At 44.1% G+C, this 17,517-nt stretch overlaps 1 protein-coding gene across 2 annotated transcripts in view; it reads right to left on the reverse strand.

The window, feature by feature from the left end:
* kcnh2b (potassium voltage-gated channel, subfamily H (eag-related), member 2b) overlaps nt 1–17,517 on the reverse strand; it is a 306,518-nt gene that overhangs the window by 264,955 nt on the left and 24,046 nt on the right. For both annotated transcript variants that reach the window (XM_052504628.1, XM_052504633.1), the window contains one exon: nt 8,404–8,634. In XM_052504628.1, coding sequence (XP_052360588.1) covers nt 8,404–8,634 — 231 coding nt within the window. The remainder of the gene's footprint in view (nt 1–8,403; nt 8,635–17,517) is intronic.

The following is a 17,517-nucleotide window of genomic DNA, read 5'->3' on the forward strand; positions in this document are numbered from 1 at the left end:
AAGGGTCTGAATACTTATGTAAATATGTTTGTTTTTTTTAATTAAAAAATTATACATATGTTACATTTTATGGGGTAATGTGTGTAGACTGATGAGGGAAAAATGAATTCAATCCATTTTTGAATAAGGCTGTAACGTAACAAAATGTGGAAAAGGGGAAGAGTTCTGAATACTTTGGAATGGACTGTATGTCCTGGGATTTCCTATGATCTTATATGTAGAAGAACCCCTTACTTTTGAATAATTATTGTAGTAATAATAATAATTGGGTTAAATGATCCAACCGCCTGTCAGACTCATAAACTAGCTCTTTCAGCTTTACTTTGGCACCATGTTGTTTGCTGAAACAAGAGGTGTGTGTGTGTGTGTGTGTGTGTGTGTGTGTGTGTGTGTGTGTGTGTGTGTGTGTGTGTGTGTGTGTGTGTGTGTGTGTGTGTGTGTGTGTGTGTGTGTGTGTGTGTGTGTGTGTGCAGTGAAAGCAAAGTTAATCACAGGTGCATGTGCCGTGCGTGTCATTAGAACACACGTGCATGCATACACAAGTGTGTACTTGCAGTGTGTGCATGCATGTATAATCTAATGTGCTGTATGTGTGTAGAGGTTGTTAAGTGAACCGTTGGGATTGTTTGTGTAGCTGGTTCCCTGGGCCTGCGGAGAGAGAGAGGCTGGTGGAGTGGGCACACACACACACACACCAACACACACACACGCACAACCACAGTACATTGAGTGTGTAATGAGGCAGACACACGGCAGCGCGGCTATCACACAGCGCCTTGTCATGATTCATTATTCGGGTGTCAACAAAAGAGGAGAAAACCATACACCACAATAACACCGCCTGGGTCTAGTCTGCTAGCACAGTGGGAACTCATCGTGATTGTAGCACTGTGGTTTATTGGGTTATGCTAAATTCAATTCAATGAGATTTTATTTATTTAAAGGCCCAATTGTGTTGGCGTAAAAATAGTGGATAATTATATGTATATAGGCTTACAATCACCTGCATATATGCCTACCTGTAGTTATTTCTTCTTTGGCGCGTTCAGCTTGACTTTGGTAGTTCAGAAAGGCACTCAGTGTGCTTCTGTGTTTGCTCCCATGTGTACATACTCTTACAAATAGTGCTGTTGATGTCTAACCGTGGATGTTAGGACACATGCACACTACAGTAGAAGTCTTCACGGGTCCAAAAAGTTGGATTGATCTGAGGACTGTCAGACCCATTCTGAAAAGGCCCGTGGAAAAACAGACCCAAAAAGACCTGTGCTGTTTCGGATCCGAGAAACCCGTTCAGATCTGCCTAATGATCCACAGTTACGTGTTCTTAACTGCCTATAAAACATGTTATATATATATATTTGTTGTTTTGATGTGTTGCATATTAAAAATGTTTTATTGGATTTTACTTTCCTAAAACAATAATTGTCCCCCTCATGTTTCAGTTGTCAGAGATTGGAGCACTAAATGCATCAGGGCATTGCATGCATTCGCCTATTGGCTTAGGCGTCTACTGTATGATATTAATATTTAAAATATAAATATGTCACATGGAATGATGCTGGAGAGACGAAGCAGGTACGGGTAGTAAAATATTTAATAAATAACGGACATGGTATGAGACAGGAACAGCGTCAGCAAACTAATACTAAAGACAAAAACATTACAATACAGCCGTGGGGAACTGACAAATATAGGGGAGGAAATAAACAGGTGATGAATGAGTCCAGGTGAGTTCAATATCGCTGATGAGTGTGACGAGGGAAAGCAGGTGTGCGTGATGGATTGCAGGAGTGAGTGATGCAGGGCAACCTGGCGTCCTCAAGCGCCAGGGGGAGGGAAGAGCGGGAGCAGACGTGACAGTGCCCCTCCCTTTCTTGGGACGCCACCCGGCCGTGACATGGGCGCTGGGCAAGCCGGTTGGGGCGAGGAAGCCCGACGAACCGGCAGGAGTGTGTAAACCTGGCAAGCCGGCTGAGGCATGGGAGCCTGGCGATCCGGCTGAGGCAAAACGCTAGGCGATCCCGCTGCAGAGAGGGAGCCCGATCATCCGATGGAGAGTGACGTGGGATGGGAAGCCGCCGAGCCAGCCGAGGCAAGGAAACCTCTCGAGCCAGCCAGGGCGTAGAAGCCCAATGGGCTGGCTTAGGCACCTCCGGTTCCATCGGCGCCGGAATCCACACCGACGTCACCAACAACAAAAAAACAAAGAATTTGCATACCGCCCTAACAGATCCACAGATGATGCAATCTCTATTGCACTCAACACTGCCTTTTCCCACCTGGACAAAGGAACACCAATGTGAGAATGCTGTTCATTGAATGCTGTTCAACATCATAGTGCCCACAAAGCTCATCGCTAAGCTAAGGACCCTGGGACTAAACACCTCCTTCTGCAACTGGATCCTGGACTTCCTGACGGGCCGTCCCCAGGTGGTAAGGGTAGGCAACAATACATCTGCCACGCTGATCCTCAACAATGGGGCCTCTCAGGGATGTGTGCTTAGTCCTCTCCTGTACTCCCAGTTCACCCACGACTCCAACACCATCATTAAGTTTGCTGATGACACAACAGTGGTAGGCCTGATCCCCGACAACAATGAGACAGCCTATAAGGAGGAGGTCAGAGACCTGGCAGTGTGGTGCCAGGACAACAACCTCTCCCTCAATGTGATCAAGACAAAGGAGCTGATCGTGGACTGTAGGAAAAGGCGGGCCGAATAGGCCCCCATTAACATTGATGGGGCTGTAGTGGAGCGGGTTGAGAGTTTCAAGTTCCTTGTGTCCACATCCCCAACAAACTATCATGGTCAAAACACACCAAGACACTCGAGAAGAGAGCAGGACAACACCTTTTCCCCCTCAAGAGACTGAAAAGATTTGGCATGGGTCCCCAGATCCTGAAATAGTTATACAGCTGCACCATCGAGATCATCCTGACCGGTTGCATCATTGCCTGGTATGGCAACTTCTCGGCATCTGATTGTAAGGTGCTACAGAGGGTAGTGCGTACGGCCCAGTACATCACTGGGGCCAAGCTTCCTGCCATCCAGGACCTACTGTATATACTAGGCGGTGTCAGAGGAAGGCCCCAAAAACTGTCAAAGACTCCAGTCACCCAGGTCATAGACTATTCTCTCTGCTACCACATGGCAAGCAGTACCGGAGCGTCAAGTCTAGGACCAAAAGGCTCATTAACAGCTTCAACCCCAAGCCATAAGACTGGTGAACAATTCATCAAATGGCAACTGGACTATTTATATTGACCCCCCTTTGTTTTTACACTGCTACTCGCTGTTTATTATCTATGCATAGTCACTTTACCCCTACCTACATGTACAAATTACCTCGAGTAACCCGCACCAATGCACATTGACTCGGGTCTGGTACTCCCTATATATAGCCTCGTTATTGTTATTTATTGTGTTCTTTAAAAAAAATGATACTTTAGTTTATTTAGTAAATATTTTCTTAATTCTATTTCTTGAACTGCATTGTTGGTTAAGGGCTTGTATAACTAAGCATTTCACATTAAGGTCTACAACTTTTGTATTTGGCACGTGACAAATAAAATTTGATTTCATTTGATCTATAGGCCTGCATAGCTAAGCCAAAAAGCTATCTGACTCCAAACCTTTACAAAAGTTACTAACTTTATTACGGTACTATCAAAAGTAGGCCTAATTCAACTCATTGTTTATAGGGACAATATGTCCAGATTATTATATTGGGCCATTAAATGAAGTTTTGCAGCTCTTTTTGTGTTTTCCTTTTCATGGTTTGAGTGTGAGTAGCCCTATAGGCCTAACGGTAATTCTATTATATGGCAGCAAACACAAAATGAACTTAATTTGGCTAAAGAAACAAATGACAGCAATGGGCTAATGCTATATATTTTGTATTAGTGATTTAAATGTTTCGTGATTGAAATACTTTGATGGTTCACAACTTCCTCTAGCTAAACCAAGAGAAAACAGAGGTACTTATTGTTGAAGCCAAAACAGAGAGAGAGAATCAAGCCACACATTTGAATTGACAGGCAATAAAGATAAAACACCAGGTAAAAAAAACTAGGTGCTATTTTATATTCTGAACTAAATTTAGAATCACACATTACCAGCACCATATAAACCTGCAACAAGTTGCATTCCACTGTCATTAATGCTGCATTCTGTTCTACAAGCACCTGCATGTAATCTCTTTTTCAAGACCTGGTGTGTGATGAAAGAAACCAATGCAATAACTACTTGCCTTTTAAACATGAAAAATAAACATGATAAGAAATTGATGCAGGAGCCTTGAGAAGCTTTGCAGTGTACATCTCTAATTATGAGGATAATTTATGGTGTGGGCCATTTATAACGGCGTTGATTTTCAGTGGGCCTTTTAGTGGTTTGATTCAGCCGTGGAGGTCATCTCCATAAAAAAGCAAGTACTTCAGGGCCAGTTTTGAGCACACTCCTTACCTGCGGCTGCTAAGCAATCACATGAAGAGGCCCGGGGCTTTAAGCTATTGTCAGCCATCTGAGACTGAGCTCTAGGCTCAAATAGACACCTGGTGTCTCCAAGACTCCCATACAAGCCTGCTTACTGTAGCTGTCATCTCAGATGACTCCAGATAGCCACTCCAAAGAGGAGGTGGAACGGACATCTATAGCCACACATGATTTGTGTGTCTTTGTCAGCTAAATGGAGAGAAAAAAACTCAATTCTGAATAATATGAGGGGTACCAAAGATGAGTGGGTACCATTACCGAAACCAGGGGGGATGCCTCTGATTGGCCCAGCCAGTGGAGCATAAAAAGGGCAGGTGCTGCAGAAGGCCTGCATGCAGAGTTACTAAAAGAAATGTGGGCTATTTATGGGCCCCCTTGGCACTCATTCCTGGCCAATCAGAGTCCGGATGTGGGCAATGAGCAGGGGGCTGCTGGGGGCTACCATGCAGAGACACAGACTGCAACATGTACCTGCTCCCTGGAGGCCTCAGATCTCTGAGATAACAGGCACACACAAAGAGACTGGCAGTCTGAGTGTAGCTTACTGAGAGCAAGAGCAGGGAGTCTGTGTCTATTTCAACCTGCTTCGGTTTACACTTCTAGAACTGGAACAGAGCTGGGACAGAAAAGGCAACAGTCTGTAAAAAAACAGATCACAGTGGCCTTGAGTCGAGAGGTCCAGATTCTTTGAAATTGAGAGACTGTTAGAGGACCGTGTGCTGACGGGAAACAAGCGCTGATGTACAACTCTGCACTGTCCCCCAACTCCCCACTTCTGTACCAGTGGTGGCGGAGTTTACCTGGAAAAAATGATTAAGTGGCGGTCAGACCGGCGTTGGGCAATTGAGCCTGAGAGAAAGGCTAATCCATCATTGTGAAGGCTAATGCCAGAGAGCAGCATTAGATGAATGGAGCAGGGTATCGCTGCACTACCCGTCCCATCCCCTCCTCCTTCCCCCTTTCTGTCACCTCACTCTTTCCTTTGAACAAGGAGGGAGGAGGCGTTGCATTTCCACACCATGCCTTATGTATGAGGTCCCAGGGTGTGTTGGGTTTCGATCGTGACTTTCTGATGAGCCGAGGGAGACCCGTTGACCTATCAGAGGTGAGAGATTGAGTATCTGGCCTGCCCCTGAAAACGCATATTGACTCAGTCCTAAGACTATCAGACACTGAAGAGAGAAGGGAGGGAGGGAGAGTGGGCCCAAGGGGAGGGCTGGGACTCCCTCTTGTGTTCCCCCAATCACATGGGACCTGGGTAACCCTGGCGACGCAGAGAGCCTCTTGACGGTCTCCCTGGTGACAGTACAAACACACCTCCCACTTGACAATGTTCCAGATTGGAAATGTACTTTGATACTCTCCACATTTAGATGGACAGGACCAGCCTCATCGGAGCAGTTGATAGCAGCTGTCAACACTCTCTTAGAACTCTTATCACTTTCTAGAGCCTATACAGTTTGAGTGTAGGAATGAGTCATACTATTGTAGCTGACTGTTATCATTAGCATTGTAGCAACTACTGGAAACAGAGTAGGGCACTAGAGGGTCAGCACAATACACACACATACACACAGTAATACAAACACGAATTACGAGGTTCTTTCTCCATCCATTGCAGGCTAAGGGGGGAGTTGTGTATACAAGCGAAACCGATAACTCTTGAGTATAAACAGTGGAAAGTCTGATTGGTGGACTAGGGGTGGCCCGGTGCAGCACTCAAGAGAATGTGAGTTATCAGCTGAGAGCAAACATCTGGTGTCATGTAACTCTCTGCTGCTACAGATACAGCTGGCTCTCCTCTTAATCCTCACACATAATGCTAGGAGAGGAACTGAGAAATACCACTCCTTTCTGTTCTTCTCTCTTTCATCACCTATACCGTATCTCTCTCCTCTCTGTTCGTCAGTCTTGCTTTCTCTTTTGCTCCTCTTTCCAACGGCAGCTCTTTCCACAGGTGGAAAATGTTCGACATACAGTATCCCTGGATCTCACCCAGGGAGTTAGCTCTACTACCGTAACAGCATTCCGATACTTGGAGTTTAGTTTATTATAATCCCAATAATCTACTACACATGCAGCAGCTACTCATCCTGGGGTCCACATAAAATGTACAAATACATGACAAAATACAGCACAGTAATAGACAAGATCAACATAAGATATTAGATTAAATAAAATGTTTTAAATAAGAGTTATATATAGGAAAGAGACAACAAAAATACTACTATTCATATATACATATTCTTATTTGATTTTTAGAAAGAGGAGAGGTGCTGTGAAATAATGTTATTTAATTCGTTTTTTAAAGCTAAAGTAACATCTGGTGGCAGGCAGCGCATTCCACGACCGCATGGCTCTATACATAACTGAGCGAGGCATTAAATCTGTTTTTGGTTTGGGTACTGTGAAGAAACCCACAAGGCGAGTCTGGTGGGGTATGTATACTGTTTTGAAGGGTATGCAAATAGATTATACAAGTCAGGCATTTTCAACACCCAAATGATCCTTAAAAAGACTAGAAAAGAAGTAGTACATTTATCATCAACCCTCAATCATGAACGACTAGTTTTGTGTTTGCAGTTAAGTCTCGGTCCCGCTCCCCCTCTCCGGCAATCAACTTCACCAGTTTATTCATTATTACGCACACCTACCACCATCGTTACGCGCACCTGCGCTTCATGAGACTCACCTGGACTCCATCACCTTCCTGATTACCTCCGCCATATCTGTCACTCCCTTTGGTTCTTTCCCCAGGCGTTTCATGTCTGTACGCAACTCGTGTTTCTTGTCTTGTTTCGTTATTCATTCAATTCACTCCCTGTACTTGCTTCCCGAATCCTAGCGTACACATTACATTAAGGTCAAGGATTGCTGCTTTTTTTGAGCCAGCTGCAGCTTTGCAAGGTCTTTCTTCGCTGCACCTGACCATATTACCAGGAAGTAATCAGGATTGAACAAGATCAAACAACCAGTACAGGTGATCTTCATGTTGAAAAACACAGAACATCTTTTTATAACAGACACTTCACGACAACTTTGTCAATGTTCTTTTAACTAGCCAAGTCAGTTAAGAACAAATTCTTATTTACAAATTCAGACATCCCTATGAGACTCCCAATCACAGACAGTTGTGATACAACCAAAGGTCTGTAGTGACCGCCTCTAGCACTGAGAAGCAGTGCCTTAGACCACCTTTATTTAACTAGGCAAGTCAGTTAAGAACAAATTCTTATTTTCAATGACGGCCTAGGAACAGTGGGTTAACTGCCTGTTCAGGGGCAGAATGACAGATTTGTACCTTGTCAGCTCAGGGATTTAAACTTGCAACCTTCCGGTTACTAGTCCAACAGTCTAACCACTAGGCTACCCTGCCACCCCATATGACTTGACCATGTTACTCCTAGGATATCATCTTCTTCAACTTGTTCAATGGTCACAAGCTTGATGCACAACTCCTGTTGAGGTTAAGGTCTAAGTGAATGCTTTGAACCAAATACAAGGCTTTTGGTTTCAGTTTATTGTTAATGACCTATTCTGACACTGAGTGTAAATCCTTACTAGGAGTCTCAGTGAGGTCACTTGTCACATTATCTTACATTATGAAGCTTTTGTTTGTTTATAAATAGCACAACGGGAGAAAGAGGGAGCAGGTGAGACCAGCTGTGTATTGACAGGGGTCACGTTTTATATATATATATTTTTCTTCAATAGAGTGATCAGAGACGTGCAACTATAGTTTTCTCCACAGAACACATTCGGCAGAAAATAGTTTTTTCTTCCAATGACAACAGAAGTGCAATGCTATTTGGCTGGCAGCCACACAAGTAAATGAGCTTACAATGAAAAAGCAAGCACACACACACACAAACACACAGACACACACACACACAGCGTATCATCCTACCGTCCTTCCTGTAGAGGTTGATCTCCACTTTCCTCTCCTCCGAGCCCAGCAGTGCTTGAGCCAACTGGGCAATGGCCAGCCGCTTGGTGTGAGGGCCGTACAGGAAGTTGCAGGTGCAGGGCTTCTGCATGATCTCAGCCCGCGAGTAGCCGCACATGGCACAGAAGCCATCGTTGCAGAATATGATGGCGCAGTTCTCCACCCGGGCATTGGCAATGATGAACTTACGACCTGAGGATGAGAGGAAGAGGGAGATGAGGAAGATGATAGAGAAGATACAAAGTGTGTATGTGCATGTGTGTGATATGAGTGAACGCGTGCTTGCGTGTGTGTGTGTGTGTGTGTGTGTGTGTGTGTGTGTGTGTGTGTGTGTGTGTGTGTGTGTGTGTGTGTGTGTGTGTGTGTGTGTGTGTGTGTGTGTGTGTGTGTGTGTGTGTGTGTGTGTGTGTGGTTTGGTGTGGTGTGGTGTGTGTGACTAGTGCAAACTTGTGCATTCACAGTGGAGGAGCCATTTAAACCTATTACAACCCATGAGGCTCTGCATTGTTTCAAAGGAAGATGTTCACAGGCTCAAAGCAGCTGTCAACTCCCCCCTCTCTCTGACACATACACCTTTCCTCTACCACATATGTATATAAAATACTTAGCTTTGGAACATTGCTGCAGGGACTTGCTTCAATTCAGCCACAAGAGCATTAGTGAGGTTGGGCACTGATGTTGGGCGATTAGGCCTGGCTCACAGTCGGCCTTCCAATTAATCCCAAAGATGTTCGATGGGGTTGAGGTCAGGGCTCTGTTCAGGCCAGTCAAGTTCTTCTACACAGATCTCGACAAATAATTTCTGTATGGACCTTGCTTTGTGCATGGGGGCATTGTCATGCTGAAACAGGATAGGGCCTTCCCCAAACTGTTTCCACAAAGTTGGAAGCAAAGAATTGTTGAGAATGTCATAGCGTTAAGATTTAGCCCGAACCATGAAAAACAGCCCCGGAACCTTATTCCTCCTCCACCAAACTTTACAGTTGACACTATGAATTGGGGCAGGTAGCGTTCTCCTGGCATCCGCCAAACTCAGACTCGTCCTTCGGACTGCCTGATGATGGAGTGTGATTCATCACTCCAGAGTACACGTTTCCACTGTTCCAGAGTCCAATGGCGGGGAGCTTTACACCACTCCAGCTGATGCTTGGCATTGCGCAAGGTGATCTTAGGCTTGTGTGCGGCTGCTCGGCAATGGAAACCCATTTCATGAAGCTCCTGACAAACAGTTATCGTGCTGACGTTTCTTCCAGAGGCAGTTTGAAACTTGGTGGTGAGTGTTGCAACAGAGGACAAACGATTTTTATGTACTACGCACTTCAGCATTCAGCGATCTTGTTCTGTGAGCTTGTGTGGCTTACCACTTCGCGGCTGAGCCGTTGTTGCTCCTAGACTTTTCCACTTCACAATAGCCCTACCTACATATACACATTACCTCAATTATCTTGAGTACATTGACTCGGTACCGGAACCCCCTGTATATAGCCTCGTTATTGTTATATTATAATGTTACTTTTTACTTGTATTTTTCATATATTTTCTTACTTACTTTAAAAGAAATCTGCATTGTCAGTTAAGGGCTTGTAAGTAAGCATTTTATGGTAAGTTATACACCTGTTTCATTTGGCGTATGGGACAAATACAATTTGATTTGATTTGATTTAACAGCACTTACAGTTGACCGGGGAAGCTCTAGCAGGGCAGACATTTGACGAACTGACTTGTTGGAAAAGTGGTATCCCATGACAGTGCCACATTGAAAGCTCTTCAGTATGGCCATTATATTGCCAATGTTAGTCTATGGCGATGGCATGGCGGTGTGCTTGATTTCATACACCTGTCTGCAACGGGTATGGCTGAAATTTCTGAATCCACTCATTTGAAGAGGTGTCCACATACTTTTGTATATATAGTGTAGCATGGAGAGATGGATGGAGGGCCATGTATGCTATAACTTGAGCTAGCAGCCCACCATAGTGTTGGCTATTACGCTATAGCTAGCAGCTGAACATAGCCTTGGCAATCACGGGGTTTCAACCCTATTCCTGTAGGACTACCGACATGTAGGTTTTTGCTCCAACCCCAGTTGTAACTAACCTTGTTCAGATTATCAACCAGCTAATTACTAGAATCAGGTGTGGTAGAACAGGGTTGAAGAGCCCTGTGCTATAGATAGTAGCCCACCATAGCTTTGGCTATCATTTTAAAACTAGCAGTTCACCATAGCCTTGGTGATTATGATATTGCTACAGTAGCTTTTAACATTAGCATTGTAACATTCACTGAATTTAAGTGTTACAGTATCGCTTCCGTCCCGCTCCTGGCACCAACCTGGGCTTGAACCAGGGACCCGCTGCAAACATCGACTACAGTCCCCCACGCAGCCTCGTTACCTATTGCTCCACAAAAACTGCGGCCTTTTGCAAGGGAAACAACTACTTCAAAGTCTCAGAGTGCGTGAAGTCATCGAAATGCTCAAATGCTGCTAGCGCGCACCGCTAAACTAGCTAGCCATTTGTGTGTGTGTGTGTATGAAGGTGGAATTAAGTTGGCACTGATCCTCGCTTTTCTCTGCATCTCTGATGAGCTGTCTTGTTATATGGGAACCATGGACTAATGACTGCTCAGGCTGACTCAAAACACATCTGAAGGCCGCTAACAAGAACATTGGGAGGAAGAATGTTTGCTATTCTCAAATTAGCAGGGCAGTATTTCTTTTCTATTCAGATGCAGTGGTCCCCTAGGATTCTGGCATTGGTGGGACGTGTTAGTGTGCATGGCCAATGGCATGGTCTCCGATCAGATTTTTTTTAGGCCTTCTTGGTCGCAGAGACAAAATGTTTTTTTTTTTAAGCGAATTTCCTGCAGTTCTACACATTTTGTCATGGGGCGGAGAGAAATGTGTAGTTATAATGCTCATTTCCCCAAACTCTACACATTTTGCTATTGGGCTGAGCATTTTTTTTTGCAGTTTTACAGCAAATTTCCTGCAATTCTACACATTTTGCCATGGCTTATGACTTGTTTTTATGCTATCTGAGTGACTCGAACATAACAAAATCAATATTGGCCCACATTTCATGCCATTTTGGGAATTTTACATTCTCCGACTGTCTTGTTTTTATTTTGGTGATTGTTAGTTCTCAAAGATGATCTTAGAAATATATAATACGTCCATTATCATTTCTCCATGCTTTATATCTGGTTGTATTCAAGTTTCCACTGAAAATGTGTTGTTTTTATATAACTTTGATGTATCTCCGCCTTGACATATTTTAGACACATTTGCCATTTCCATTCCATTTATTGGAGGTCTTTACAGAAGCTGTCATCGGTAAATCTTCTTCAAGGACTAATCCACACGGAGCACAAAGTGTCTCAGCATTGAGAATGCTTCGGGACTTTGCTCACATAATTGCCTGTCGTTCAGCAAGTCAATCTAGACCTTGAGCACAATGTATCGTGACTCTTAAATAAGAAGCTGACTTATTCCAAGTGGGGTTCAAAATGGACAATTCTAACTGGTATTAAGGCAGATAAGCACTGCTTTGCGTTAAGTTTTTGACTGAACTAACAAACAGTGTTTAAAGAATAACATCCGCTTGTCCAAATTACACTATGGTATTGTAATTAGGTTCTGTATTGAACTGTAGTTCGATTCTAACCGTTAATGGCCCAAAGATGTATGCGTGTGGGACAGGTTTATTGTATCAATTGCCAAGCCATAACTTGGCTCACTATCTGTTATTACAATATCGACTTCCTTAGTGTCTCACTCCCAGTTTATTTTGTGATCACACACTGTGTGTGTGTTGTGTGTGTGTGTGTGTGTTATGTGTGTTTAGCGATGGGGCAATGTGTATTCATTCACCTGTTCCAGAGAACCCAGGGAAGCAACAATAAAAACCTGTCTTCTCTTATTCTCTCTCACTTTCTCTCACACACAAAGACACACATGCATAACACCCTTCGCGGGCCTCACACCACCAGCTGGCCCCGCACCACCAGCTGGCCCCGCACCACCAGCTGGCCCCGCACCACCAGCTCTTACTGTCTGAAGAAGAAAAAGCCACATACATACAGTAACAACACGCCAGCTTTCTCTCTCACGCTTCCTCTCAGTCACTACCGCTCCCTCATAGCTCCCTCTCTTTCTCACACATTCACACTAACACAGATAGATCACAAACAACAACTCCCACCCAGGTATGGAAAGGGAAGAGAGGGCAAAGACAAAACACTGCAAGGCCCTGACCAAATCCAATCTCCCATATGGCACAGCTTGTACCCTATGCTACGCACATAGGGTGGCATTTGACTTGTAAAATAGTTGAAAATTAAAATCTTAGCTTACACTTTGAGCTTTTTAATAATAGCTATTGGAGTGAACGTGGGATGAAAACCAATTCAATTTCACTGGTACTGTTTCCAGCTATTTTCCCAAAGACTGCAAGACTGTTCATTTCCTTGGCCAATTGAACTATGATCTGCGCATGCCCCACCATACCTTCTCCACTGTGCAATCCGGTTTTCGAGCTGGTCACGGTTGCACCTCAGCCACGCTCAAGGTACAAAATGATATCATAACCGCCATCGATAAAAGACAGTACTGTGCAGCCGTCTTCATCGACCTGGCCAAGGCTTTCAACTCTGTCAATCACTGTATTCTTATCAGCAGACTCAACAGCCTTGGTTTCTCAAATGGCTGCCTCGCCTGGTTCACAAAACTACTTCTCAGACAGAGTTCAGTGTGTCAAATCGGAGGGCCTGTTGTCCGGACCTCGGGCAGTCTCTATGGGGGTACCACAGGGTTCATATCTCGGGCCGACTCTTTTCTCTGTATATATCAACGATGTCGCTCTTTCTGCGGGTGATTCCCTGATCCACCTCTACACAGACGACACCATTCTGTATACATTTGGCCCTTCTTTGGACACTGTGTTAACTAACCTCCAAACAAGCTTCAATGCTATACAACACTCCTTACGTGGCCTCCAACTGCTCTTAAAACCTAATGCATGCTTTTCAACTGTTCGCTGCCCGCACCCACCCGACAGACTAGCATCACTACTCTGGACTGTTCTTACTTAGAATATGTGGATAACTACAAATACCTAGACTGTAAACTCTCCTTCCAGACTCATATTAAACATCTCCAATCCAAAATTAAATCTAGAATTGGCTTCCTATTTCGTAACAAAGCCTCCTTCACTTACGTCGCCAAACATACCCTGGTAAAACTGACTATCCTACCGATCCTTGACTTCGGCGATGTCATTTACAAAATCGCTTCCATTAGTCTACTCAGCAAACTGGATGCAGTCCATCACAGTGCCATCCGTTTTGTCACCAAAGCCCCTTATACCACCCACCACTGCAACCTCTATGCTCTAGTCGGCTGGCCCTCGCTACATATTTGTCACCAGACCCACTGGCTCCAGGTCATCTATAAGTCTATGCTAGGTAAAGCTCCGCCTTATCTCAGCTCACTGGTCATGATAACAACACCCACCCGTAGCACGCGCTCCATCAGGTATATCTCACCAAAGCCAACACCTCTTTGGCCACCTTTCCTTCCAGTTCTCTGCTGCCAATGACTGGAACGCATTGCAAAAATCGCTGAAGCAGGAGACTCATATTTCCCTCCCTAACTTTAAACATCAGCTATCTGAGCCGCTAACCGATCGCTGCAGCTGTACATAGCCCATCAGTAAATAGCCCACCCAATCTACCTACCCCATCCCCATATTGTTTTTATTGATTTTTCTGCTCTTTTGCACACCAGTATTTCTACTTGCACATCACCATCTGCTCTTCTATCACTCCAGTGTTAATTTGCTAAATTGTAATTACTTCGCTACTGTGGCCTAATTATTGCCTTACCTCCTCACGCCATTTGCACACCCGACCATTTGCATACCCGACATTCTTTTTTTCTATTGTGTTATTGACTGTACGCTTGATTATTCCATGTGTAACTCTGTGTTGTTGTTTGTGTCGTACTGCTTTGCTTTATCTTGGCCAAGTCGCAGTTGTAAATGACTTGTTCTCAACTAGCTTACCTGGTTAAATAAAGGTGAAACAAGAAAAAATATGTAAAGAATTTGGCGAGTACTAATGGTTCACTACAAATGATATCGCTGGACAAAACATTCTTGAAATGAAATGTAAGGCTTGGTGGTGACCTACGGGAGGAGATGTGAGGAAATGTTGATATGTAAGTTGATATGTATGTACAATGGTTAAGTCGAATAAAATAAATATTAAGATGTATGCCAGGAGAAGATATCCTACCATAGAGGCACACACACAGGATGACTGCTAGGGAACTGCTGACAAAGACCAGTGTTAATTCTTCCCCTTCAGAACTGTAACAATGTGAGAATCATAAAAGATGTTTGGGGAGAGGAAAAGCTTTTTCCTGTCCTGGGAAGCTTCCTGAAACCAAAAAAATGAAGAGTTTGAAAACTTTACTCTGGTATGCTTTGTTCAGTTAAGTGTGCTGGCTCCATTTGGGCGCAGCGAGGCTGGGGTGTCACCGGGGGTAGTGCTTATCAAACACCTCCTAATGAGGCTCTGGCTGAGAGAGGCAGAGGAAGAGAAGAGAGGCCGATTAAAGACAAACCAGTGAAACTCATAGGGAAGGAAAGAGACAGTATGACTTACACAGACCAATACACACACACCAGCCACCGGAGACATGCGCTGTTCTCCATGCTCCCGTCCGTCAGGCAGTACCGGTGCATCAAGGCTCAGACAAACAGACTCCTAAACAACTTCTATCCCCTGGCCAAAAGACTGTTCACCTCTAGGGGAACGCCCCCCCAGATATGCAATGGTTCATTGGATCAATCTATACGTCACACATACACTGCTGCCATCTAGTGGCCAAAATCGAAATTGTGCCTGGGCTGGAATAATACATTATGGCCTTTCTCTTGCATTTCAAATAATGATTTTTTAATTTGTATTATCTTTTACTACATCTAATGTGTTATATTCTCCTACATTAATTTCACATTTCCACAAACTTCAAAGTGTTTCCTTTCAAATGGTATCAAGAATATGCATATCCTTGCTTCAGGTCCTCAGCTACAGACAGTTAGATTTGGCCATGTCATTTTAGGCGAAAATGTAAAAAAAAAGGGTTGGATCCTTTAAATGGCTAATGACTACTGCTCTCCCTCTCCCACAGACTATCCACACTGACCATATGCCCATCCACATATGCCCGTCTTACTTTTCTTTTTATTCTATTTTATGTTATTATCTTTCATCATTATTATTAATATTATTATTATCATTATCACTGCATTGTTGGGAAAGAGCTCTCAAGATAAGAATGTTTTACACCTGTTGTATCCTGCACATGTTGCAAATAAACTTTGAAACTTGAAACACAATGCAGCCTGAATATTTCACCAGGCCTCAGCGTTGTCTGTTCACGACGCTTAGTCCATCTGTGAGTGGATAGCTTGGGGACCTGCACCGTATGGTTAGGGGGCGTAGGGACTCCCATGACTAGCATATAAAAGACTGTGTGTGTATCAAATCAAAGTTTACTGGTCGCTTACACAGATTTGCAGATGTTATCGCAGGTGCAGCGAAATACTTGTTTCTAGCTTCAACAGTGCAGTGATATTGTGTGTGTGACATGGAGCTGTTTTCTATCTGTGTATGCCTGTTGCATCCCACTCAGCTGATGCTGTGTAAGACACTAGCAGACAAAACCATAAAGACACAGACATAAACAGAATGAGTGACCTATCATCAATAACCCCTTGCCTTGCTCTGGAGTATCACCTGAACCCACAAAGCCTGCACTTACACTGACTGTACAAGACATTAGGAACACCTTCCTAATATTGACTTGCACGCATCCCTCTTTTGCACTCAGTAAAGCCTCAATTTGTCAGGCATGGACTCTACAAGGTGTTGACAGTGTTCCACAGGGATGCTGTCCCATGTCGACTCCAATGCTTTCCACAGTTGTGTCAAGTTGGCTGGATGTCCTTTGGGTGGTGGACCATTCTTGATACACACGGGAAACTGTTGAGCATAAAAAACCCAGCAGCGTTGCAGCTCTCGAAACAAACCGGTGTGCCTGGCACTTACTACCATACCCTGTACACAGGCACTTAAATATTTTTGTATTTCCCATTCACCCTCTGGATGGCACACATACACAATGTCTCAATGGTCTCAAGGCTTAAAAAACCTTCTTTAACCTGTCTCCTCCCCTTCATATACACTGATTGAAGTTGATTAACAAGTGACATAAATAAGGTATCATAGCTTTCACCTGGTCAGTCTATGTCATGGAAAGAGTTCTTAATGTTTTGTATACTCAATGTATAACCCCATTAACATCATGTAACTTGCCCATCCAGAAAAGCAAAAATATTGGAGATCTATGCCTGGCGTACAGTATAGATATTGACCTCATTACTTCAGACAGTACTGCAGTGTGTAAAGGGATGTTGAGGTCATCATAACATTTTATGACATCCATTCTGGGGAGAGATCTAGGATGGGGCTTTCCCTCCCCCAATCCGAACCATAACAATAAGCTTGAATACTAAGGTACTATCTAGAACATAAATATCCCCATAGGAGAACCCTTTGAAGAACCCTTTTTGGATCCAAGTATAACTAGATGGTTAGTATTTCCTAGACGAGTGCTAAGAGAGTTGGTAGAGCAGACACACATTTAGCCGAAGAGCTTCAGGGGAGAGGCAGAGAGGGGCAGAGGAGAGGGGGGGGGGGATGACACAGGATGGAGTGTTGGAATGGCAGAGTGGTCACAGAAGTGAGAGCGGAGGAGGAGAGTGAAGGTCAGCGAAAAGGAGGAGGAGAAAGAGGAGTATGAGGAGGGAGGCAGCGGGTGGTGGACAAAGTGACAAAGTGCTGCCTGTTGGAGCTCAGAGTGGACCACTGATAGAGAAGCGACACCGAGGACTGAAATATACCTTCGCTTCCAACTGAGCTGCTTGAGTAGCTTATAAACTAGTTTATAAACTCAAAACTCAATTCAAACATATTTTGTTGCCACAGATTTGGTTGCTACTCTTTGTA

The sequence above is a fragment of the Oncorhynchus keta genome, chromosome 4 (genome assembly GCF_023373465.1).
Source record: "Oncorhynchus keta strain PuntledgeMale-10-30-2019 chromosome 4, Oket_V2, whole genome shotgun sequence".
NCBI classification, from domain to species: domain Eukaryota; kingdom Metazoa; phylum Chordata; class Actinopteri; order Salmoniformes; family Salmonidae; genus Oncorhynchus; species Oncorhynchus keta.